This window comes from Mobula birostris, chromosome 9 (genome assembly GCF_030028105.1).
Source record: "Mobula birostris isolate sMobBir1 chromosome 9, sMobBir1.hap1, whole genome shotgun sequence".
Taxonomy (NCBI): domain Eukaryota; kingdom Metazoa; phylum Chordata; class Chondrichthyes; order Myliobatiformes; family Myliobatidae; genus Mobula; species Mobula birostris.
This window is the reverse complement of record NC_092378.1, coordinates 31637976-31662956: the sequence shown is the minus strand read 5'-3', so window position 1 is coordinate 31662956 and position 24981 is coordinate 31637976. Positions and strand designations below refer to the sequence as shown.

General features: G+C 42.8%; 1 protein-coding gene across 2 annotated transcripts in view; it reads left to right on the top strand.

Annotated features, from left to right (window-relative positions):
* The first annotated feature begins 4827 nt into the window (after positions 1-4827).
* ttc38 (tetratricopeptide repeat domain 38) overlaps positions 4828-24981 on the top strand; it is a 54209-nt gene continuing 34055 nt past the window's right edge. The window contains exons 1-4 of one of the 2 annotated variants that reach the window (XM_072269396.1): positions 4828-4841; positions 12915-13028; positions 15097-15174; positions 17626-17707. In XM_072269396.1, the coding sequence (XP_072125497.1) occupies positions 4839-4841; positions 12915-13028; positions 15097-15174; positions 17626-17707 (277 nt within the window). In that variant the 5' untranslated portion in view covers positions 4828-4838. Of the gene's footprint in view, positions 4842-12840; positions 13029-15096; positions 15175-17625; positions 17708-24981 lie in introns of those variants that run through there. The other variant, XM_072269395.1, reaches the window with a different exon arrangement.

The window sequence follows — 24981 nt, the reverse complement described above, 5'->3', positions numbered from 1 at the left end:
GATTTGCCCAGGTACCCGTTTTAATGTGGACGGAGGTATTTTCAAAAACGCTTGGTCTGGATGCCTATATTTTTTACGCGAAACCAGCATTTTCAAAATTATGAAAACGCCAGTTTTGAGTAAAAACAACAGGCGTCCACACTAGGCGTTTTTCAAAATATCTCTGTCCACACTAAAACGGATATTTCGGTGAATCTCCTCCTACTGGGCATGTGCGGGACACATCTGCAGAAAACAAGCGAAGAGGAAACGGTATAATTTTTACATTCCACGGTGGCGTTGTGCTATTTCCATTGGTCAAAAACAAAAGGGTACGTACAACAATAGCGAAAGAAGGTTTTCAAAAATGTCTTCGAGGAATACAAAGAAAACCTCCACTGGAAAAAGCAGACTGGACTTCTCCATTTAGACAGACAATGAAGTCGAACTGTTTCCGCGAGTTACAAATGACTACAAAGTCAGCAAAGCAGTGGAGAACGTGGAGATGTTTAACTCCAAAAAAGCTATTAACATAGATAATAAAGTAAACAACACACGCATGAAGCCGTCCTCTACCCAAGATCAACAAGACAGTGGAATCTTCTGCCACCAGACCTGCGCAGTGTTTCTGACATTAACATTTTTAAAGATAGACTCAATCAAATCAATTTAGGGGATCTAGTCAAAAAAGCTCACTTCACAGTTTAACTCTCACGCCATTCACACTGACTGCGCATTATAACAACTGTCCGGCATTGCTTGCGTAGCACCAAGCAGAAGCAGAAAAAGCTTTGTTGTTGTGGTGTTGTCATGACAGCGTTTTAAAATATCTCCGTTTACCTCGTCCACACTACAACGCGAAGCAATCGTTTTCAAATTTACACACTCTGGAGAGTGTTTTCGAAAATTTCCATTTTCTGGGGAGGAAAATGCCGTTTCAGTGTAGACGGAGGGTTAAAACGAAGAGAAAAAGCTTTGTTTTCAAAATTATCCGGTGTAGTGTGGACGTAGCCTCAGTCCCATTGAACTACACAGGGTACGTTGAATGTTCCTGCTATTAGCACATTGTTAAAAGTCTATCCCTGCCACTTAAAGAGCACAGTTTCGAACAGATCTGTTCAGATTCTGTTTGTCGCTTAACCTTCTCCTTAGTTGTATATTCATGAAGCCATCAATCAACACTGTAACAAAAGTAGATGATAATGGCAATTGAAATTGTAGTTAATAGTTTATTGTTTCAACGACACCAGACCCAGGCAATGAACAAACGACGACGAGGAAGCAGTGTGCACGTGGCAAAATCTGCAAGAACGATCGTGGCTTGAAGATCCACCAAACGAGGATGAAGTGTTTGGCGGGAGCAGGAGCAGCACAATGCGCAGGTGTCCAACCTGGTGAAACGAAGGAGGGGCCAGGCCCGGAGTCACCCCATAGTGCCCAGAACCTCCAAGTGTTGCAAACTAATCCCTCTAACATGAAGTCTAACAGGAGGCGGATCAAATGGCCTGCAGCTAACATGACTTCACTATGGAAGCAGTTTGATGAAGATGTTAACCAAATTCTGGAGGCAACGGCGAAGGGAGGGGTTGATAGGAAGCTGCAAGCCATGACCCAGTGGAGGTTGGTTGTAGGGGATTCGTAGCCTGTTCTTTAGTTAGAGCCTTCAGCATTTTGGGCATCGAGGGAGAGAGGAAGAGGAGAGCCATCTGCAGTACCACCGATGCGGCAGAGAGGGCCTCAAGATGACTGTGGCTCAAAAGAGGGGAGCCATGGAGTCATAAGTAGCTAGCCACCTGGACTCAAGCTGGGGTCTGATCAGCTGGGTCACCTGGAGGGGGTTGTATGATGTTGAAAGACCCGAAACACCCAATGATTCCAGGAACATCACTGAAGATGTGTCCAGAAGCATCAATAGATGTAAGAACACAGACTGTTTGAGGAAGTATAAAACATTGTGCCAGGAGAGTGATTTCAGGGTTCTCTCCTGAAGGTTTGCTGTGTCAATAAAGAGTTTTATATTTCCCAGTTACAGCTTCCATGTGGCTCTGTTTTAATCAGTCACAACAACCCTCTCTCTTTGTTCAGCTACACAATGTTCCCAAGCCCAGAGATTTCTCTTTGGCATACAATGTGTCAATATACAGTGCTGTGCAAAAGTCTTATGTACATATATACAGCTAGGGTGTCCAAGACTTTTGCACAGTTCTACTCTTGTCAAGGTAGAGAGGAGAGCAAGCTTGCAAATCTGGCAGGAGCATAGGATGTTGGGAGTGGTGAGGGTGGAGAGCTACGGGAGGCATGTGGGGACAGGTGGCAGAGATGGAGTGCCAGGGCAGGGGGTGGCAAGGCAATTTCATTCCAAACACTTGGTTTATTGATTATTACACAATGTTTCTCAAGTGTTTCCTGCTCCCTTTCCTTTTCCCAACTGTAACTCCCCTCTCCCTCTCCCCTTCCCACTCTCAGTCCACAACAGAGGCCCATATCAGAATCAGGTTTATCGTCACTCACATATGTCACAAAATTTGTTTTTATTTTTGCAGCATCAGTACAGCGCAATACATCAAATTACTACAGTACTGTGCAAAAGTCTTAGGCACCCTAGTATCTATGCCTAAGATTTACACGGGACTGTAGGGAACAGCTACTGCCTGTCCCAGCCAATGGGCTATACATTATCACAATTTCTAGGTGACATCGCTGAACCCCACAACTTAGCATGCAGCTTAGCAAATGAGTGAGCATGCTGTTCCCTCCAGCCTGCCCAGCATCAGCACTCACAGATCATGAAGCATAAGAACATAAGAAATAGGAACAAGAGTAGGCCATTTGGCCCATCCAACCTACTCCGCCATTCAATAAGATCATGGCTGATCTGACCATGGACCTTTTCCCCATAACCCTTAATTCCCCTACTATGCAAAAAATCTATCTGACCTTGTCTTAAATATCTTTACTGAGGTAGCCTCCACTGCTTCAAGCACTGAGATTGAAGTGAGCAAATCATCATGGTGGGGGGGGGGGTTCACATCAGATCCCCAGCACAACAGCATACAGTCTGAGTGGATCTTCTTTATAAAGCACTGGGAGGTGTTGGACTAGAACTCATCTAGGTAACCAATGTGGAGTTCCAGTAGGTTCGCCATTATGCTTGATTCAAGCATATCACCAGCACATTAATTCTGGTTAACACACATTAAACACGTGTGTTTCATTTCTTTCTCCACAAAGAGCATCAGTCTTGACAATTGGCCATCATGCTTTTCATCTAAACTTTATACCATGTTAATATTAGGTTACTACATACTACAGAGATAAGAGACTGCAGATGCTGGAATCTGATGCAACATACAAGATGTTGGAGGAATTCGGTAATGGAGTGTCAATGTTTCAAGTCGAGACCCTTCATCTGGATTGAAAGACGGAGGGGTGGTAGCCAGTTTAAAAGGTGAAGGGGGAGGGAAGCCAGGAGGTGATAAGTGGATTCAACGGAGGAAATGTAGTAGGAAGAGAAGGGAGAGCAACAAAGGGCTGGAGACGATGAAATATGCAAGGGGATTCCATCATCTTCAGCCCTTCGTTTGTCACTTCCACCTATCATATCCCAGCTTCTGTCACTATTTCCACACTCTCCTCCTACATCTGCCCTTCACTCCTCCTCATATGGATCCATCTATTACTTGCTAGCTCTTGTTCCACCCTTTTCCTCCTCATTTTTATGCTGGCAATCTCCTTCTATCTTTCAGAGCAGATAAAGTATCTCGACCTGAAATGTTGACTGTCCATTTCCCTACACAGATGCTGCCTGAGTTCCTCTAGCACCTTGTTAATACATATAACACTTGTTTTAACAATAATTATTTATTGATTGATTGAGATACAGCATGGAATAGGCCCTTCTGGTCCTTCAAGCCGTACCACCCAGCAATCCCCTGATTTAATCCTAGCCTCATCACCGGACAATTTACAATGACCAATTAACCTGCTAAACAATAGGCCTTTGAATTGGACTGCCTGAGGAAACCAGAGCACCCAGAGAAAAGCCATGCTGTCATGGGGGAATTGAACCCAGGTTGCAGGTACCGTAAAGTGTTGTGCTAACTGCTACGTTACCATGCTGCCCCACTGAATCTATTGAAATATCACTCCACAACAGTAATGATTAAAATGTTAAAGCATTTCAGAAACAGGTTAAATATTTAAAACACTACACTATTTGTTAAGCTTCTTCTTACCAAAGCTTTTTTTTAAATTGATATTGTATTCACCACTTTGCTGTCTCAGCTAATTCTGGAAACTAAAAGATAAATCTTTCCTTTCAGTAATATTAACATGGAACAGCACAGCACTGGATAGGCCATTTGCCCACAATATTTTGCCTATCTTGATGCCAATTTATATTAAATAGTCTCTTCCTATATTTCATCCATATTCCTCCACTCCCTTAATATTCACGCATTGAAGGTAATAGCAAATTCTTAGCTCTAGCACAGCAGTAGAGTACAAGGGAGATAAGGAAGGCTCTTCAGGCTTGGTACCAGGCAGAGAAGGTCCATAACAGGTTCAAACCAGCCTAAGCAACAAACTGCAGGCTAAATTGAACTATAGTAAACTCATGCGTGGTTACCAGGCTAGCAACAATCCCATTAACCCCAGGATCGAAGCTTGCCATTGTGCCTATAAGGTAAAAGCAGAACTGCACACAGCTCACATAGCACAGGGGCACTGAAGCTGAACACTGCGAATGGCTTACGTCATTCTGTGTGCATACCACCCATGCTGGGTAGATCTAGTGGGAAGTAGATGAGAAATACATAAAATAAGAATATCAAAAGCTTTGGATCGGGAGCTTTCGTTCCATGGTGAGTAACACACCTGTTGATGCCAGCTTGTAGTAAAGAGCAAGTTTATTCTGAAGGTAAACCCCAGACTTAGTGAGAATTTTCCTCATCTATGCATGTGTCTATCTTAAAGCCTCAAACTCCACTAAACTGCCAGTTTCCACTATTACCCCCATACCAGGCATCTACCTCTTTGTATACAAGATCTTGCACTTACTTCATGTTTCTTTATAGTTCACCCCCATCCCCCCAAACTTAAAAGCATGTCCTCAGTTTGACATTTTCACTGGGGGAGAGGATTCTGACTGGCTGTCTTATACATGCCTCTCATAAATGTAAAATCCTCTATCAGGTCTCCCCCTAGCCTCCAAAACTCTAGAAAAAACAATCCAAGTTTCTTCAGCCTTATAGCTCATACAGTTCTTTAAAGTTGTCATAGCCGGAGTGGGGGGAGGGGGGAATTGACTCCCACTACTTGTTAAGTGCTCCCAATGGTGGGTGTCTCAAATAACCTCTGACAACCAAGTCCAGCTCCTGGCCTTCATGTCTGGCTTAGCTACTAAACCCAGGGAAACCGTTGCTACTGACAGGAAAAGAGGCAAAGGCGGGTTACTGGTGCTTTAAAGCCAGCCACTTCGGGCAGATGGGGCTTCTCAGCCGTAGTTGACAGCTCATCTAGGAGAAGGAAAACTCTGATCTCAAACCTCAGCTGCATGGACAAAGGTGCTGGTTGTGGATTACAGGAAGAATGGGGACGGGCTAACCTCTATTGACATCAATGGATCTGGGGTTGAGAGGGTGAACAGCTTCAAGTTCCTCGGCATCCACATCACCAAGGACCTCACGTGGTCCATACATATCAGCTGTGTGGTGAAAAAGGCACAACAGCGCCTCTTTCACCTCAGACGGATGAAGAAGTTTGGTATGGGCCCCCAAATCCTAAAAACATTCTGCAGGGGCACAATTGAGAGCATTCCGACTGGCTGCATCAGTGCTTGGTATGGGAACTGTATCTCTCTTCGTCACAGGACTCTGCAGAGAGTGGTATGGACAGCCCAGCGCATCTTTAGTTGTGAACTTCCCATGATTCAGGACATTTACAAGGGCAGGTGTGTAAAAAGGGCCCATAGGATCATTGGGGACCCAAGTCATCCCAACTACAATCTATTCCAGCTGCTACCATCCGGGAAGCGGCACTGCAGCATAAAAGCCAGGACCAACAGGCTCCAGGACAGCTTCTTCCACCAGGCCATCAGACTGATTAACTCACGCTGATTTGAGTGTACTCTATATTATGTTTACTGTTCTATTTATTATAAATTATTATGATTGCACATGGCACATTTAGATGGAGACATAACATAAAGATTTTTACTCCTCATGTAAGAAATAAAGTCAATTCAATTCAATGGCGGCTATACTCACAGATGGGGAAGGCTTTGGGAGTAAACCCCGAGGGAAAAGTCCTGAGCAGGAGTCCCTAAGGCAGTCCTGTGTTGAGTTCAATGTTAACTGGCAACTCCTGTGACGCTGCTGGGGCCAAACTTCATTGGTGTCTGCCATTCTTTTGTATTCATCAGCTGTGTAGAGAGGAGACACCTGCTGCACGAGCAACAGCTTGCCCACCAGATCATACTGCCCTGGTTTACTGAGGCAGCTAGGACACGGCATTCATGGTTGACCCTGACCAACAGAGGGCTTGCTCATACCCTCAATAACTAGGCAATATCTTGGTAAGCCTCATCTGCACCCACCCCACAGCCTCCACAGAACTGCATGAAAGAATCCAACTGTAGTCTGACTAAAGTTTTGTGTACAGTATTTGCAGTATGAACTCCTTACTCTTATACTCAACACCCCTAACAAGGAAGACAAGCATGCCATATGCCTTCTTTTTCACCACCTGTGACTCCTCTGTCTGTAGATGCTACTGATAATAATCTCACTGTATTCATTGATAGTCCTTTACACTGTCCACAACTCCACCAATTTTGGTGTTATTTGAAAAGTTGTTAATCCACCCATATACACTTTCATCCAAAACATTGGTATATATGTCACAAACAACATAAGTCCCAGCCCTGATTCTTGTAGAACACAGACTGGTCTCCAGCCAGAATAACACTCACCTACCCCTACTCTCTGACTTCTATGGGCAAGGCAGTTCCAAATCCAAATTTGTGTTCACTCTGGGTCCCATGTATTTATTTTCTGAATCAACCTAAGTATCTTCTCCAAGAGGTTTCCCCTTGACGTGAGGCTCACAGGCCTATAATTACCTGGATTATCCCCTTTTCCCTTCTTGAACAAAGGCACACTTGTTCCTGTCCAGTCCCGTGGGACCTTTCTATTGCTAGTGAGGACACAGATATACAGTATTTGACAAATCCCTAGCAATCTCTTCATTTGTTTCTTTCAGTATTCTGGGATATACGCCATCAGGCCCTGAGGACTTATCCACCTTAATGCTTTTCAGAAGACCTAGCACTACCTTGTCCTTAATTTCAAAATGTCCCAGCACACTACCATACCCAACTCTGCTCCAAATCGTACTGCCCCATAATTACAGACACAAGGAACCTCAGCCACTTGCTCTAACTCCAAGCACAAATTCCCTCCTTTATCTTTGAATGGACCTACCCACTCCATAGTTGTCCTCTTTTTCTTAATATAAACTTACTTCAGTTTCCCCTTGGTTCCACTTGCCAAAGACATTTCACAGTTCCTTTTGATCTTCCTAATTGCTGCTTGAGCACTTTACTGCTATTTATATTCCACAGTCTGATTTTATTTCTTTAATCTTACATATGCTTCCTCTACTTTTTTCACTAATTTTTAAAAATTTTATTTTATTTTATTGAGATACAGCATGGAGTACTGGCCCTTCAAGCGGTGCTGCCCAGCAACCCCCAGTTTGACCCTAGCCTAATCACAGGCCAATTTACAAGTGACCAATTACCCTAGAAACCTGTACGTCTTTGGACTCCGGGAGGAAACCTGAGCATCCGGAGAAACCCACACAGTCACGGGGAGAACAGACAAGCTCCTTGCAGGCAGCGACAGGAACTGAACCCGGGTCACCATTACCGTAAAATATTGTGCTAACCACTACACTACCATACTGCCCCTAGGGATTTTCAGTTCATCCAGGGTTCCCTTGTCCTTACTCCTTACTGGAATATGCCAATCGTGAACCTTAATCAACTAGTCTTTAGACAAATCTCACATGTCAGATGTGGACTTGCTGTTAGCAGCTCTTCCCAATTCACATCCCTTAGTTCTTGTCTTACCCAGTTGTAATATTTCTTCCCCAATTTAGTGTAGAGTCATACAGTCATTGAAAAGTACAGCCCAGAAACAGGCCCTTCTGCCCATCTAGTTCATGCTAAACAATTTGAACTGCCTACTCCTATTGACCTGCACCCAGATCATAGCCATCCATACCCCTAATATCCATGTACCTATCCAAACTTCTCTTAAACATTGAAATCAAGTGCCCATGCACCACTTGTGCTGGTGGCTCATTCCACACATTCTCATGACATTCTGAGTGAAGAGGTGTTCCTTCATATTCCCCTTAAACTTTTCACCTTTTACCCTTGACCCATGGCTTCTAGTTGTAGTCCTGCGCAAACTCAGTGGAAAAAGCCTGCTTGCATTTACCCTATGTATAGCCCCTCATAATTTTGTATAACCCCCTATCAAATCTCCTGTCAATCTTCTCCATTACAAGGAATTAAGTCCTAACCTATTCAATCATTCCTTATAATTCAGGTTCTCCAGACCTGGCAACATCCTTGTAATATTTTTCTGTACTCTTTCAACCTTGTTTACATTTTACTTGTCAGTAGGTGATCAAATCTGCACACAATACTCCAAATTAGGCCTCACCGATATCTTATACAACTTCAACATAACATCCCAGCTCCTGTACTCAATACATTGATTTATGAGGGCCAAAGTGCCAAAAGCTTTCTTTATGACCCTATCCACCTGTGATGCCACTTTCAATAAATTATGGGCCTGTATTCCCAGATCTCTTTGTTCTGGCACACTCCTCAGTGCTCTACCGTTCACTGTGTAAGACCTACTCTGTTTGGTCCTACTGAAGTGTAACACCTCACACTTGTCTGCATTAAATTCCATCTGCCATTTTTCAGCCCAATTTTCCAGCTGGTTCAAATCTCGCTGCAAGCTTTGACAGCCTTCCTCACTGTCCACTATACCCCCAATCCTGGCGTCATCTCCAGATGTGCTGATCCAGTTAACCAGATTATCATCCAGGTCGTTGATGTGTATGACAAACAACAACAGATCCAGCACTGATCCCTGCGGCACTCCACTAATCACAGGCCTCCAGTCAGAAAGGCAATCATCTACTACCACTCGCTGGTTTCTCCCACAAAAACAATGTCTAATCCCAGTTACTACCTCATTTTAATGCTGAGCAAATGGACCTTCTTGATCAACCTCCCATGCAGGATTTTGTCAACTGCCTTGCTTAGGTCCAAGTAGACTGCATCCACTGCCTTGCCCTCATCAACTTTCCTGGTAGCTTCCTTTAAAAAAACTCTGTAAGATTGGTTAGACATGACCAACCATTCATGAAGACAATCTGACTACCCTTAATGTCCACGTCTATCCAAATACTCATATATCCGGTCCCTCAGAATATCTTCCAATAATTTTCCCATTGCTGATGTCAGGCTCACCACCCTTTAATTTCCTGGTTAATTTTAGAGCATTTATTAAACAGTGGAACAACATTGGTTATCCTTCAATCCTCTGCTATCTCACCTGTCACCAAGGACGATTTAAATATCTCCACTAGGGCCCTGGCAATTTCTATACTTGCCTCCCGCGTGTCTGAGGGAACACATTGTCAGGCCCTGGGGATTTATCCACCCTAATTTGTCTCAAGACAGCGAACACCACCTCCTCTGTAATCTGCAGAAGGTCCACGAAGCTGATGCCACTTTGCCTCACTGTTATAGACTCTGAATCCATCTCCTGGGTATACACAGAAGTAAAAAAAATCATGTGAGATCTCCCCCCATCTCTTTTGGCTCCACCTGTGGATTACCATTCTGATCTTCCAGAGAACCAATTTTTTCCCTCGAAACCCTTTGGCTCTGTAGATTCCCTCAGAATTCTCCTTCACCTTTTCTGCTATGGAAACCTAATGTTTTTTTTCAGCCCTCATGATTTCTTGATGCAAGTGTTCTCTTGCATTTCTTATACTCCATAAGCACATCACTTGTTCATACCTTCCTCTACCTGCTATGCACCTCCTTTTACTCTTAACCAGCTCCTCGATATCTTTTGAAAACTATGCATCCCTACACCTGTTATCTTTATCTTTTATTCTTACAAGCACATACAAGCTTTGTACTATTGAAAATTTGACTTTTGAAGGCCTCGCACTTACCAAGTACACCTTTGCAAGAAAACAGCCTGTCCCAATCCACACTTGCCAAGTCCCTTCTGATACCATCACAATTGGCCTTTCTCCAACTTAGAATCTCAACCCACTGTCATGGTCTGGTCCGTAAATTCTGCATTCCGGTTCACGGTCTGGTCTGTGGATTCTGGACTCCGGGTCTTCTGGTTGTTCCTTGTTTCAGTTGGGCTTAATCATAGGCACCTGATGCTCATCTTGGGGCTGGGAATATAAGTGGCCCTGGGAGCATGTGTGGGTGCTGGTTTGTCTTGTCAGCATCCCCTTGGAGTAACCTGCTGGTGGAAGGCTAGAGTAGCCATTTGTGATCTCTAGGCCTGGTTGGAGGACCACTGCTTCAGGGAGCCTTGTTGTCTCTCATTGGAACAGTCATTGTGGTATAGATTTGGCTGTTGCTGGGGCTAGCTGTGTGGCTATCTGCCACTCTAAGCTGGATATGGATTTGGCTGTTTCTGTAGCCAGCCAAGGTTGCTGGCTGCCCTGAGACTCAGGGCCACCCTGGATTGAGCTCCCTTCCTGTCCTTGTCTCTGGGGGGTAAGTCAGGCTGTCCTTGCTATTACCCTATGGTTGGATCTGTTCCTTCCTGCCCTTGCCTCTGTGGGGTAAGTCAGGCTGTCTTTGCTGTTACCCTGTGGCAGGACTGTTCTCTTTCCCTCCCCATCTGAACCCCTGACAGTTTCCTCAGTGGTTTACCTTGGCAGTCATCCTGGCCCTGTGTTCCAAGGAGTGCCTCATCCTGCCCAGTAGCCATGTTATGTCCTTGCCTACTTCTGGGGTCTGAGCCCAAGTCAAGACCCAGTTTCTGGGTCCTTGTCCAATTTCTGGCTCAGAGTCCAAGTCCAGGCTCTTAGTTCCCAGTTCCTTGTCCTGCTTTCTTAGCCAAGGTCCTAGCCCAAGTCTGTCCAATCCTGTCCCTAACCCTAGTCCAGTCCAGTTCCCAGTACTTCAGTGTCTGTGTCTTGCATTTGGGTCTGCCTTCAACACCCACCTTATGACACCCATGGACCACACTTTTTTTTGCATATTTACTTGAAACTAATTGCATTATGTTCACTATATTCAAGGTGTCCTCCCACATGAACTTCTGTCACCTGCCCTGTCTCTCTAGTGAGAGATCAAGTTTTGCACATGCTATCATTGGGACTTCTATGTGCTGATTAAGGAAGCTTTCCTGAACAAATCTGACAAACTCCATCCCATCTAGTCCTTTTACAGAATGGGAGTCCCAGTTAATATAAGGAAAGTTAAAATCACTAACTATAACATTTTTCCTGCAACAGTCTGGGATCTCTTTATAAATTTGTTCCTCTAAACCCCTTGGACTGTTGGATGCTTTGTAATATAGCCCCATTGACATGGTCATACCTTTCTTATTTCTCAGTTCCACCCATAATACCCCACTAGATGAGTTTTCCAGTCTGTCCTGATTGAGCATTGCCATGATATTTTCCCTGACTAGTAACACCACCTCTCGTCTTTTAATCCCTCCCAACCTGTCACATCTGAAACAACAGAACCCAGGAGTACTGAGCAGCCAGTCCTGCTCTTCCTGCAACCAGGTGACCCTAATGGCTGCAACATAATTCCAGATGTTGATTTATGTCCTTTCCTATGATCCTTCTTGCGTTGAAATATCTTCCTACAAGATCTAATTTTACCCTTATAAATATCTGAAAGTAAAATGAGTTGTCTCTTTCCAAAATATTCACTAGCTTTTGGGTATGTCACCTGACCTGGCTTATTTCCCAGAACTAGATCCTTTATCAAGAACTTCTCTTGGATTCATTGAAAATTTTTGGCTCATCTAAGCCTCTGGTATTAAGGAAGTTCCAATCAATGCTGGGGAGCTCTGCCCCAATTCACCACCCCGAATTGACATTACCTGTCTGACATCTTGCACACCCACCAGTCCAAATCAGAATCATTAACAGGTTTAATATCACTGCTATATCTTGTGAAATTTGTAGTTTTGTGGCAGCTGCACATTGCAATACATAATTCAATCAGTAGATTTTGCTTTTTCACCGCACTACGATATAACGTGTTGCATCCTCAACATGCGCGCTAATTTGTGACCAATCTATTCACGGTTGTTGACTTTTAACATTCAGTAAAATGTTCTTTTCCCCTTTGTATTCCTTAATGCCTTGTCATTCAGTGCCCAATTTCCAGACATATGAATAGTTTGGTTGTCGGGACCTAATCCAGAAACAGCTGGTCATTTAGGTCAGGGATTGAGTTACCGAGGAACAGAGGACAAATACCTTGCTCTTTTCCCCATTCCTAGACAAATCCATTATCAAGAATAAGGTAAAAGGACGACACGGATACATATTTACCACCTATGGATTCTCTTGTGTGTCATCACATTTCACCAATGTCTGTGGTGATTTTACGGACGTTTGCAATGTTTGGATTATATCCAGTATGGGGTCAAAAGTACAATTTGTGAATTAGCTAAACGTACTCGACACGTCGCCCATTGGTCGAAGTGTTCTGTGTGTTGAAAGACGAATGTAGAGCAATTACCCGGTGCTATCAATAAAAGGTCGTGTTTTTCCATAAAGAGCACCGACTGGTGGTACGGAGGATAACCTGTTTTTGGTATTTGATGAGATTAAATTTGCATATACAGTTCCCTGGTTTGTCGGGATCAAAAACGGTTTTGAGTGAAGATCTTACCAGAAAACCGAAACAATTAACTACAAAGAAGGCGGAAATGTTGCACTCCAATCTAAGGGACTGCAAGGTAAAGTACAAATTATTGATTTTAAAGACAACTGAAATGCTTGCTGAATTATTTCTAAAAGTCAGAGTCTGAAGTGCGGGGAGAATTCCGAAGCCAGTGCTAAAGAATGTGTAGGGATCGGAGAAACAATAAATTGCAGAATTTTTGAGCTAAAGCCAATATAATAGAGTACTTTTCAAGGACCTTCTCTGAGATTTGTTGTAATATTTAACATCTTGTTTGTATAATTTCCCAGAATTAAGCCCTTTTTCTTGTGTAGGTCCTAGCCTGCGAAGTTCGGTGCTTGGTTGGCCTGTTTCCCCGTGAGGGCGTTGGTTTCGATGTGGTCCTATAGTTTCCTCCCGCGTCCCAAAAAGTTGCTGGTAGATTAACTGACCACCGTAAATTGTCCTTAGTTTAGCTAAGTGTCCAAATAATTAAAGGGAGTTGATGGCTATGCGGAGTTATTTAGGGAAATGGGGATGAGAATTGGCAGCCTGTCTCAAACTGGGACTAAATGACCTCCGTTCCAAAATAAAATGAGAGTTGAGAGGGAGAAAGTGGAAGTACAATAAGAGGGTGGTGTTTCTCCTCGGAGTTGGGATGGAACTACAGGAGCCCTATTTTGAACTTTTCATTCTGCATAAGGGAATCTGAATGTGAAGACAGTAGTGATTCTATAACTGCAAAATATTTGATGCAGAAATTAGTGAACGTGCGTGCACAGATTGCAGCATTCTGAATCAAAAAGTTATGGTTTCAAGCCCCACTCCAGAAACTTAAGTACAAGCTTCTTTTATTTGGCTAAAATATTTTAAGGAGTTAGATAAAATGTTTCTTTGTGTCTCAGAAAAATGTTGACATAATAAAAGGCATAATTAAATGTAAGTTTTCTTCTTCCAAGGACAGCAGTAAGCTCCATGTCCGGTTCTTCACAGCTGCAACATTGCCCTGAGGTTCCTCAAAATAGCATAGCTGGAACTGCATTCAAATATGTGCAGGCCAAATGTGAGAATGTAATGGAGAAGATGATTTGGAAACAGCATATTCTAGATGCTGGTTAACTGAAATAAAAACCGATAATGCTGAGGCTGTTCAGGAGGTCAGGCAACAAAGTCCATGAGAGTCTGACTAAACATTTCATTGAATGCAAAGTTAAGTGTTTCTGGAGCAGATCTGATTGAAGTCCGCTACTTTTTAACTATCTGATGTGTGATATGTTTTGCAAAATTCTGCCACACCCTTTGTAATTTGAACCAATAAAAATGTACCATTATTCTGGCAGGAGTTTTCTGAGTGCCAGATGATCAGTGACTGGAATTTAGCAGACAATTCCAGTAATTTTATTATAGCCAACAAGGAAGGACAACAATTTAATAGATTATAGCCCAATCCTCTGCAATGAGGTGAAGATATTTACTTGAACATTAAAATCACCCATGATCAAATGGTGGAGCAGATTCGATGGGCTGAATGGCCTAATTCTGCTCCCTTGTCTTATGGTCTTATTCAAGAGTTCACATAGTAGTTTTTGGGGGCCTTTTAAATCAGGAGTTCCCAACCTGGGGTCCACAGAGCCCTTGGTTAATGGTAGGGACCCATGACATGAAAAAGGTTGTGAACCTCTGTTTTAAACTGATGTCTCAGAAAATACCATCTACGACAAGCTCCATTTAAGTCATTTTGCTTGTTCAGTTTCATCCTAGAAGTTCTACTAAACAATTCATCATTGCTACCTTTAGAGCCTTTTAAATGTAAATCTTAAAGGTTTCAGCTAATTAAAAATTAGAATTGTCTTCTACAGTAGCTAAGTAACTTGTCTTGCTAGGCTCTGCTCACAATCCAGTAGTGTTCTGGAAGAATCTTCTAGCAAAGCTGATCCGGGGGTAGATCTGTGTTCGGAATGCACGAGTGCTTGCAGAGTGCCTGGCATGAATCCAAAGTACATTGGACTGTTTTAAAATTATTCCCAGCTGCCACCGGTTTTGCTCACAAACAAATCCAGTTTCTGCAGTTCTGCATCAGTAGATTCTCCATCTTTTTACAACAAAAGAAATTCTGTAATGCTGTACTCTTAATTTATTCACAGGCATGGCAGGATGTAGGTCTTCCCCTTTCCACAACCAGCAATGAGGCTTGCAAAATGTATGATGCTTTTCTGACTCAGGTAAGGCATCATTATAAAGATATTAATTAAATCAATTGAGTAATATTTTCTGCATCCCTGCCATCTATCTTAATGCATCATCATCATGTTTAAGAAGAAAATGTTTACAGAGGTAGTTCATCTGCTTACGTTGTGAAAAGATTTGGTTTATGGAGACATAAGAGACTGCAGGTGATTTCATTCATAGGTTGAAGCTAGTTATTGGTAATGAGCTCTAATTATTAAAGCTTTAATTCAGGAATGTAGAGTCAAAGTTCCCAGTGTGTGTGCACTTTTCATTGTGAAATAAAGGGAAATATTTTAAGGGCCTGAAGTCAAAATCTTGAAATGACTTGGACTGATGATTGTGAGGGATTTATAAATGGGAATTCAGAAACTCAACAACCTATTGGGGAAGTGAACTCCCATCCATGAACCTGGTTTGTGTAAAATGTTCTTTGAGCCTGGGAGAAGATGGTTCAGGGAGATATAATTGGAAAACAGAATTCAGTGTAGTTGGAAATCTTAGTACAGTGGATTCCAGTTAATTGGGACATATCAGGACCAGTATATTTTGGCCTAATTAAGTGGCTGTCCCAATTAGCCAAAGTTCATGGAAATAGTTAAAGAAATATTTTAAAAAAACTACCATTTAACTGAGTAATAAATTATGTATTTAAATGAATTACAGAATAAACTAGAACACTATCAATACTACCACAGTACTATAAAATTGCATTAGTTCCTAATAGTTATCGATGGAGGAATTCATCCAGTGTACATTGGTGCATTCTTTAAAGTTTAAAGTACATTTAATATTGAAGTACGTATACCCATTAATATCTCACACAACAAAGACCGTGAAACACCCAAAGTGTGAAAATAAGAACAAACTGTGCAAACAAAAAAGTAAACAAATAACACGGAGAACGTGAACCGCAGAGTTCCAGAAAGTGAGCCCACAGCCACAGAGACAGTTCAGAGCTGCAGACTTCCCAGGAGCCTGATGGATGCAGGGCACAGCCACAGTGTCAGTTCAGCACTGAGATGTGTGCTGATGGTTGCAGGCCACACTGCAGAGTCAGCTGAACGCCAGTTCGTCCTTCGCCCTCGGCCTCAATGCCGTGATCATTTTAATCCGTCTTGACACTTAAATTGATAAAACATGGGTTCATTTATTGCTTTTGGGCCCATGCATGCAGCTTAAATCTGGTCCAAAGTCCACTCCAGCAAAGGCCACTGACCATAGTCCAGAAAAAGTGTAATTAATAGAATAGTTGATAGCTTGGTTTGTTGCCCGTGAAGCATCGCGGTGTCTCGCTGGTGCCACCTTTAAGGCTTTTGATTGAATGTAAATGAACAAAATCAGCGCTGACACCTAGTACAGATAATGAACTGCCTTCATGCAATGCTGTCAATGATTGCATTCTCCAGATGTTCAGTTTCACTGTAATATTCAAGATGGTTGTCGATACCTTCACATTCTTCGTATTTCCTAACTTGTGGAAGTAGTGAAATTGCCTCATTTTCAGTCCCGGCTAGTTTTGGAATCTCCAAGTCAGAATGTTTGAAATCGCAGTGAGCAAACCAGTTCTGAATTGTCTTACTGCTAATTTCACGCCAACTATCAATGACAAAAATCACTGCTTTTTGAACACACTCAACTGACGGCATTCACACTAAGCATGATGTAATGTCTTACAGCCATGCGAATGTACAGTCTGACACTAGTTAAAAACTGTTCGGCAATGGTCTCTCGCCCCAATTAACCAATTAAGTGGCCTAGTGTCCCAAATAAATGAAGGAAATTCTGGCTATTTTCTTGATTAGTTTTTGTTCTTTAACAGTTGCCCTAAGTAAGCAGCTGCACTGATTAACAGAGGGCCCAATTAACCAGAATCCACTGTATTTATTAACATATACCGTGATATTTAAAATTTCTGGTTTTTATTACGTGGAAAAATTATTGAAAGTTTTGAATTTGGCATTGTTATCTGATATTGTATAGCTTAAGAGCTGCTAGGTTACTAGAACAACTAGAAATTTTCTGTGTTCTGGCTGAGTACACTAATTAGCAACAGATTAATTTGTACATAGTTTTCACCGTGATGTGTTGGCACTTGCCTCCTGGTGACAAATCTTCAATGCATCCAAGGCAGTAATTGGAAATTCTTCCCCTCCATCAGATTTCTGAATGGTCTATGAAATGCACAGACACTATCTCATTACTTTGTAAACTATTTATTTATATTTGTAATTTTATATCTGTGCACAGTACTGCTGCCACAGAACAACACATTTCATGACAAATAAGTCAGTGACAATAAATCTGATTCTGAGAGAAACTCCAGCTGAGAATTGAATAAATAGTAATTTCTCAGTTTCATAAGGTCAACAAAATGAATCAATTCTATTCATTGTTCTGAAATTGTATGTGTTGTTTTACATAAGTGTTTCACTACTATTCCACAGTGGGTAACTTGGTCTAATGATGCCAGTCTTGGAGGGATTGAAGGTTGTCAGTCTCGATTACAAGCTGCAGATCCAGACTTTGGTGAGTAGAAAACTATTCATTTTATCGGTTGAAGTCCAATCCCTTTGAGAGATTGAGGCTGTGCAATGGGAACTTTAAATGTTTTGAATTTGAAAATACGGCTGACTTCTTACTCAATGTCAACTGGACCATGGAGCTGATGATTGACTTCAGGAGGAGGACACCAGAGGTCCATGAACCAGTCCTCATTGGAGGGTCAGTAACTTTAAATTCCTCAGTGCTAACATTCCAGAGGACCCGTCCTGGGCCCTGCACACAAGTGCAGTTACAAAGAAAGTATGGCAGTACCTCTACTTCCTTAGAAGTTTGTGAAGATTCAGTATGACATCTAAAACTTTGACAAACTTCTATAGACCACACCAATTTGGGTATTCAACCAAATTGGGGAGCATATTGACAGGCTGCATCACAGCCTTGTATGGAAACACCAATGCCCTTGAGTGGAAAATCCTATAAAAAGTAGTGGATATGGCCCAGTCCATCACGGGTAAAACTGTCCCCACCACTGAGCATATGTAAACAGTGTTGTCACAGGACAGCAGCATCCATCATCAGGGACCCCACCATCCTGGTCATGCTGTCTTCTCGCTGCTGCCAATAGGAAGAAGGTACAGGAACCTCAGGACTCATGCCACCAGGTTCAGGAATAGTTATCAACCATCAGGCTCTCGTACCTGAGGGGATAACTTCACTCAACTTCTCTTGCCCCATCATTGAAATGTTCCCACAACCTCTGAGCTCACTTTCAAGGACTCTTCATCTCATATTCTTGATATTTATTGCTTGTTTATTTATTACTATTTCTTTCTTTTTGTATTTGTACAGTTTGTTATCTTTTGTGCACTGGTTGAATACCCAAATTGGTGTGGTCTTTCATTGATTCCACTCTGGCTATTATTCTATTATGGACTTACTGAGGATGACTACAAGAAAATTAACCTCAGGGTTGTATGTGGTGACATATGTACTTTGATAATAAATCGCCCTTTGAACTTTGAAATTAATGCATTAAAAGTGAATTGAATTGGTCAATTTACTTAGATATTGTGAAATATGTACTGTAATAATGGAAGGTACTTCAATATCAAAAAGAGTGAATAGATCTGATATTAGAACAGTAAATTTTTGTTCATATAATATTTGGGTTTGGAATTCTCATACAAAGAGCATGATTTCAAAAAGATTAAGCAAGATCAGGGTGTCATTCAGTGTAATCCAATATAGATCTAATATAGCAGATAGTCTACAAAGGAAATATTCAAGACTTTCAGTCAAAATTTTCATCAAAGACAAAACTTTTAACATGTCTTCCAAATGGAAACAGGTGAAGTGTAAAACACTGAAGATGTTGCTTCTTGTCATGATTGATGAAAAACTTTTTGAAGAATTTATTGCAAGTAAAGGCAAGCAGATGTCACCTGTATATGTTGAAATCATGGAACTGGAGGGCTGCAAGTCAGCTCTGCCAATTGATTACGGCTGATTTATTGTCCCCCTCAATCCCATTCAGATTCAGAATCAGGTTTAACATTACTGGCATATGTCATGAAATTTGTTGTTTTGCAGTAATGTACATTGCAATACATAGTAATTTTTAAAGAAATATATATGAAAAATGAATTAGGTGGGTAGGGCATAAAAGAGAGCAAAAGAAAAGTGAGGTAATTTTCATGGGTTCATTGTCCATTCAGAAGCTGATGGCGAAGGGTAAAAAGCTGTTTCTGGAATGTCGAGTTGGTGTCTTCAGGCTCCTGTACATCCCCCTTGATGGTAGCAATGAGTAGGGAGCATGTCCTGGGTGATGGGGGTCTTTGATGATGCTGCCTTTCTGAGGCAATGCCTTTTGAAGATGTCCTCGAAGCTGGAGAGGTTGGTGCCCATGATGGAGCTGGCTGAGCTTGCAACTTTCTGGAGATTTTTCTGATCCTGTGCAGCTGCCACTCCATACTAGATGGTGATGCAACCAGTTAGAAAGCTCTCCGTAGTACATCTGTAGAAATTTGTGAGAGTCTTTGTGACATGCCAAAGCTCCTCAAACTCCTAATGAAACATAGATGCTGTCATGCCTTCTTTGTAATTGCCTCAATATGTTGGACCAAGGATAGATCTTCAACTATGTTGACACCCAGGAGCTTGGTCTTGCTCACCCTTTCAACTGTTGATCCCTCAATGAGGTCTGGTGTGTGTTGCCTTGACTTCCCCTTCCCAAAGTCCACAATCAATTCCTTGGTCTTGCTGACACTGAGTACAAGGTCGTTGTTATGATACCACTCAACCAGCTGATCTATCTCACCCCTTTATGCCTCTCGTCACCATCTTAAAATTCTGCCAACAATAGTTATGTCATCAGCTAATTTATAGATGGCATTTGAGCTGTGCCTAGTCACACAGTTGTGAGTGTAGGGAGGGTAGAGCAGTGGGCTAAGCATGCATCCTTGGGGTCTGCCAGTGTTGATTGTCAGCGAGGAAGAGATGGTATTTCCAAACCGCACTGACTGTAGTCTCCCTGGTGATGATCAAGGATGCAGTTGCGGAAGAAGTTACAATGGCCCAGGTTTTGGAGCTTGTTGATTAGAACTGATGGTATGATTGCGTTGAATGCTGAGTTGTAATCAATAAACAACACTGTGACGTAGGTACTGCTGTTGTCCAGGTGATCCAAGGCCGATTGGAGAGCCAGTGAGATTGCATCCACTTTAGATCTATTGTGGCAATGGGGAAAATTGCAGTGAGTCCAGATCCTTGCTTAGGAGTTGATTCTGGTCATGACCAACCTCTCAAAGCACTTCATCACAGGAGGTGTGAGTGCAACTGGGTGACAGTTGTTTGAGGCAGCTCACTCTGCTCTTCTTGGGCACTGGTATGATTGTCGCCCTTTTGAAACAGGTGGGGACCTCCAACTGTAGCAGTGAGAGATTGAAGATGTCTTTAAACACTCCCTCCAGTTGCTTGGCACAGGCTTTCAACGTCCTATCAGGGCCTGAAGCCTTGCAAGGATTCACTCTCAAAAACTGTTTTGACGTTGGCCTCCGAGACAGAAATCACCGGGATATTAGATGCTGCAGGGGTTCGCAGAGATGTAGTTTTATTTCAGAAAAGGTGTTGAGCTCATTTGAGAATGAAGCATCACAGCCATTCATGATGTTAGGTTTCAGCTTGTAGGAAACCTGACCAGAGCTGATGTGCATCTAATTCCATCTTTAATGTCAATCGGAATTGTTTTCTTGTCCTTAAAAGAGCCTTCCATGGGTCGTGCCTGGACTTGTAGATCACCGGTTTTGAATACTGCAGATCACCCCTCAGCAGACTATGAATCTCTGCTTTTGGTTTGACTATGTCCAGTATTCTCGAAGGCTCACAATCATCCACACTGGTCTTGATGAAATCAGTGACAATTGTAGTGAATTCATTCAGATTCGAAGATGAGTCCCTGAATACTGTCCAGTCCACCGACTCAAATCACTCCTGTAAGCTCTCCTCTGCCTCCCTTGACCATAACTTCCTGGTCCTCAGCACTGATGTTGGAGTCTTTTGTCTCTGCCTTTATGCTGGGAGAAGAAGTACAACCAGGTCAGTGGACTTCCCAAAGTGTGGGTGTGGGATAGCACGATAAGTATTCATGATGGTGGTATAACAGAGGTCAACTGTGTTGGCTTCACTGGTTCCACAGATGATATATTGGTGGTAATTCAGAGATTTCTTCAAGCTGGCTTGGTTGAAATCCTCTTCAATGACAGGGAAGGCATCAGGGTGCACTGCTTTGTTGTAATCCTGCTGATTACAGGAGCTGATTACAACTCCTCTGGAGTCTGCCTGTTGTTAGCCTGATCTGGAAAGTACAGTGCTACCCCATTCTCCCGCCTTCTCACCATAGCCTATGATGTCCTTACCAATCAAAAACCTATCAACCTCTGCTTTTAATATACCCAAAGGCTTGGCCTCCACAGTTGTCTGTGGCAATGAATTCTGCAGATTCACCACCCTCAGGCTAAAGAAATTCCTCCTCATCTCTGTCCAAAAGGGACATAGTTGTATTCTGAGGCTGTGCCCCCTAGTCCTAGTCTATTGGAAACATCCTCACCATGTGCACTCCAACTGTGCCTTTCAAGGATGCTTTTGCTGCTGCGACATTATATAATGATGAAATCATAGAAAATGTTTTGAATAGCAACAAATTTAAAGTTCAAGGAGGAGAAAGCAATAATGAATGGGAGTCAAAGGAAAACTCTAATGGAAAATGGCTGTCAAAGGTTTTGAAAATGTATTGAAATTTATTGAGCAATCAAATTGCTTTTCTGTTTAAATTTTAAGGCAGGTTGACCTTCTTTGTTCATACTTCTTGCATGAAAGAAGCATGGTATGCAAATGAGTGAACATAAGTGATCTATTAAAGAAGACTAGCAACCCTAAATCTCAGCCTTCGATTTCTGCTCACAAAAGTTCTGCTGAACCTGATGAAATGCCATTAGAGTTTCCAGAACACAGCAATTAAACTACATTGCAGCTACGACTCTGCCTCGTCTCAGCTGAGTCCAGTCAGTGGGGCCCTGGGCCGAGAGCGAGGAACGAGCGGAGCTTTGACCGATTTAAGTGCGGGGCTGAATCGGAAAGGTCAGGTGTGGGCGGAATCGTGGTGGCAGGTCCTGGGCCGAAAGCATATTGAAGGGGCAAGTTCCTAATCCGAGAGTGTGGAGCGACCCACTGTTTGGCCAATTTAATCACTGGGCCGGACTGAGATGGTCAAGAGTGTCAGGGCTGGGGGTGAGGGAGGGGCCGGCGTTTAGAGTGTCAGGGCTGAGGGCGAGGGACGGGCCGGCGTTTAGCTCGTTGCTCGGTGAGGTTGACTCGTCTCTGCGCTGAACTGAGGCTGTGGCCTGCGACCAGCGGGCTGCTGGATCGGCTGTAACTGGCTTCGTGGCTGTGAGCTCGCTTCTGTGAATTTCAGTTCTGAATGTTTGCTGACTTTTATTGTTTGCGTGATTTGTTTTTTTCTTGCATATTGGGTGTGTGACAGTCTTTTTTAAATGGGTTCTACTGAATTTCTGTTTTGTGGCTGTCTGTAAGGAGACAGATCTCAAGGTCTATATAGTTCACGTACTTTGATAATAAATGGACTTTAAACTTTGACTACCGATGCTGGTTTCTGGAGCAAAACAAATTGCTGGAAGAACACAGTGGGGGCAAAGCAATGGAGAATGCTTTGGGTTCAGATATCTGGGTTGGTGCAGGATCACAGTATATTTCAAATACGTTTGACTGTCCTTTAGAATTAAATAATTTTATTTCACGCAGTAGGCAGGCATAGGATAGGATACACATTTTCTAAAAAAAATCTACACATAATCTAATTGAGATTGCTTTGCCCTCCGGGCCATCTGGTGGCGCAACGACATCGGCGCTGGACCCGGGAGTAGAGGTTCCTGAGTTCGAAACTAGTCGGGTCCGCCCCTGAGTACGCTTTCCATCCGTGCCGGGTTCAGTGTCGAGATCGCAACTCGACCTCATAAAACAAAAGGAAAATACTGTGAAAATGTCTGTGTGAGGAGCGGTGCACTACACAGTCTCTCTCTCGCTCCGCGCCTTGTAAGATAAAAGCCATGAAAAATCCACAGACGCACACACGGACACACAGATACGCACGCACACGCACAGACTCACATGCACGCAGGCACACGCCAAAAAAAAAGAGATTGCTTTGCCCTTATGAAAATAGGCTCTAAGAATTTTATTTCAAGTGAATGCAAAATAAAAGTGAAAAGTTACCTATACTTTATTTACATTTATAAAGACAATACAATTACAAGTGATTAGCAGCAGCAGCAACACACACAATGCTGGAGGAACTCAGCAGGCCAGGCAGCATCTAGGACTGAGTCCTGCTGAAGGGTTTCAGCCCGAAACGTCGACTGTACTCTTTTCCTAGACGCTGCCTGGACTGCTGAGTCCCTCCACCATTTTGTGTGTGTTGCTTGGATTCCCGGCATCTGCAGAATTTCTCTTGTTTGTGATTAACAGCAGCATCCTGATTTGAAGATGGGATGAATTTTCTTGGAAAATCAAGAATTAGAGGGCAGGAGACCCTTCGTTATTCAGGGTAGACCATGGATGTTACGTCCCAGCTGCCCGCATGATACGCAAGGCAGGGCAGAACAATGTGGAGAGCAAACTGTTGCCCAGGTAGCAGGCTCCCCATCTCCACAAAGCTGATGAATCCAAAGGAACGGCAGAGACCGATACATTTTGGCACCAGTGGCCTCACAGGAGTTGCTGGCCAGCATTGAAACCAACGTAGGACTGTCTTTAGGATTCCAGCTCTGGATTTTTCCCTCAGGGTTTGCTCCCGAATCTTTCCTCGTGAGTGAGTATAGCTGTAGGGCAGTGGAGGTTTGCGATTGTTTTCCTTCTAGATGAACTGCCAACCATAGCTGATGAGCCCCATCTGCCCAAAGCCACTGGTTTTAAGGCACCAGTAATCTGACTTTGCCCCTTTAAGGCACCAGTAATCTGACTTTGCCCCTTTTCCTGTCAGCAAAAGTGGTTCTACTGGGCTTAGTAGAACTAAGCCACGCATGAAGGTCAGGAGCTGGATGGTCGTCAGAGGCTAAGGGGGATACCGCCTGAGAATATCATGTATAATGGGGTCACTAGCAGGGAAAACAAATGTCCCAACAAGCATTTTGGTCACATTGCTTTTACCATATGGCAAAACAACACTGGGTAATTACTTGCAGAAATACAGAAACTCAAATCACCAGTTTTTTTTGCTCAATTCTCATGCACCCAGCATATTTCTGTGACCCACGATCCCGTTCTTCATGGATGATGGTTAGTGTACAGTAATTTTTTAAAAATCAGAGTTTAGAAAGATTGTTCAACTTTACCAAATTTGATGAGATTTATCTGATGATTTGAGTTCCTGTTCTGTATTGTGCCTGCCAATGAAAATCTGTTTTTAAAAAAAAAATCAGTGGGGAAAAATAGTCAACTGATTTTGAAGACAAGAGTTATTATTTAAAGATGGTCCATCATTCTTGGCTAACTAAGCTGGAAATGGCTGGTCTGATGCTTCATTTGTCTGTTGCTGTTTTGGGAGTATTTCTACAAGAAATTACCCAGTGTTAGTTTGCTATCTGGTTAAAGCAACGTGACTGAAATGCTTGTTGGGACATCTGTTTTCCCAGCTGGTGACCCTATTATACATGATATTCTCCGGTACTATCCCCCTTAATACTGACCAGGCCTGCATCTGCTTAGCTGAAGAATTACAGAGCACT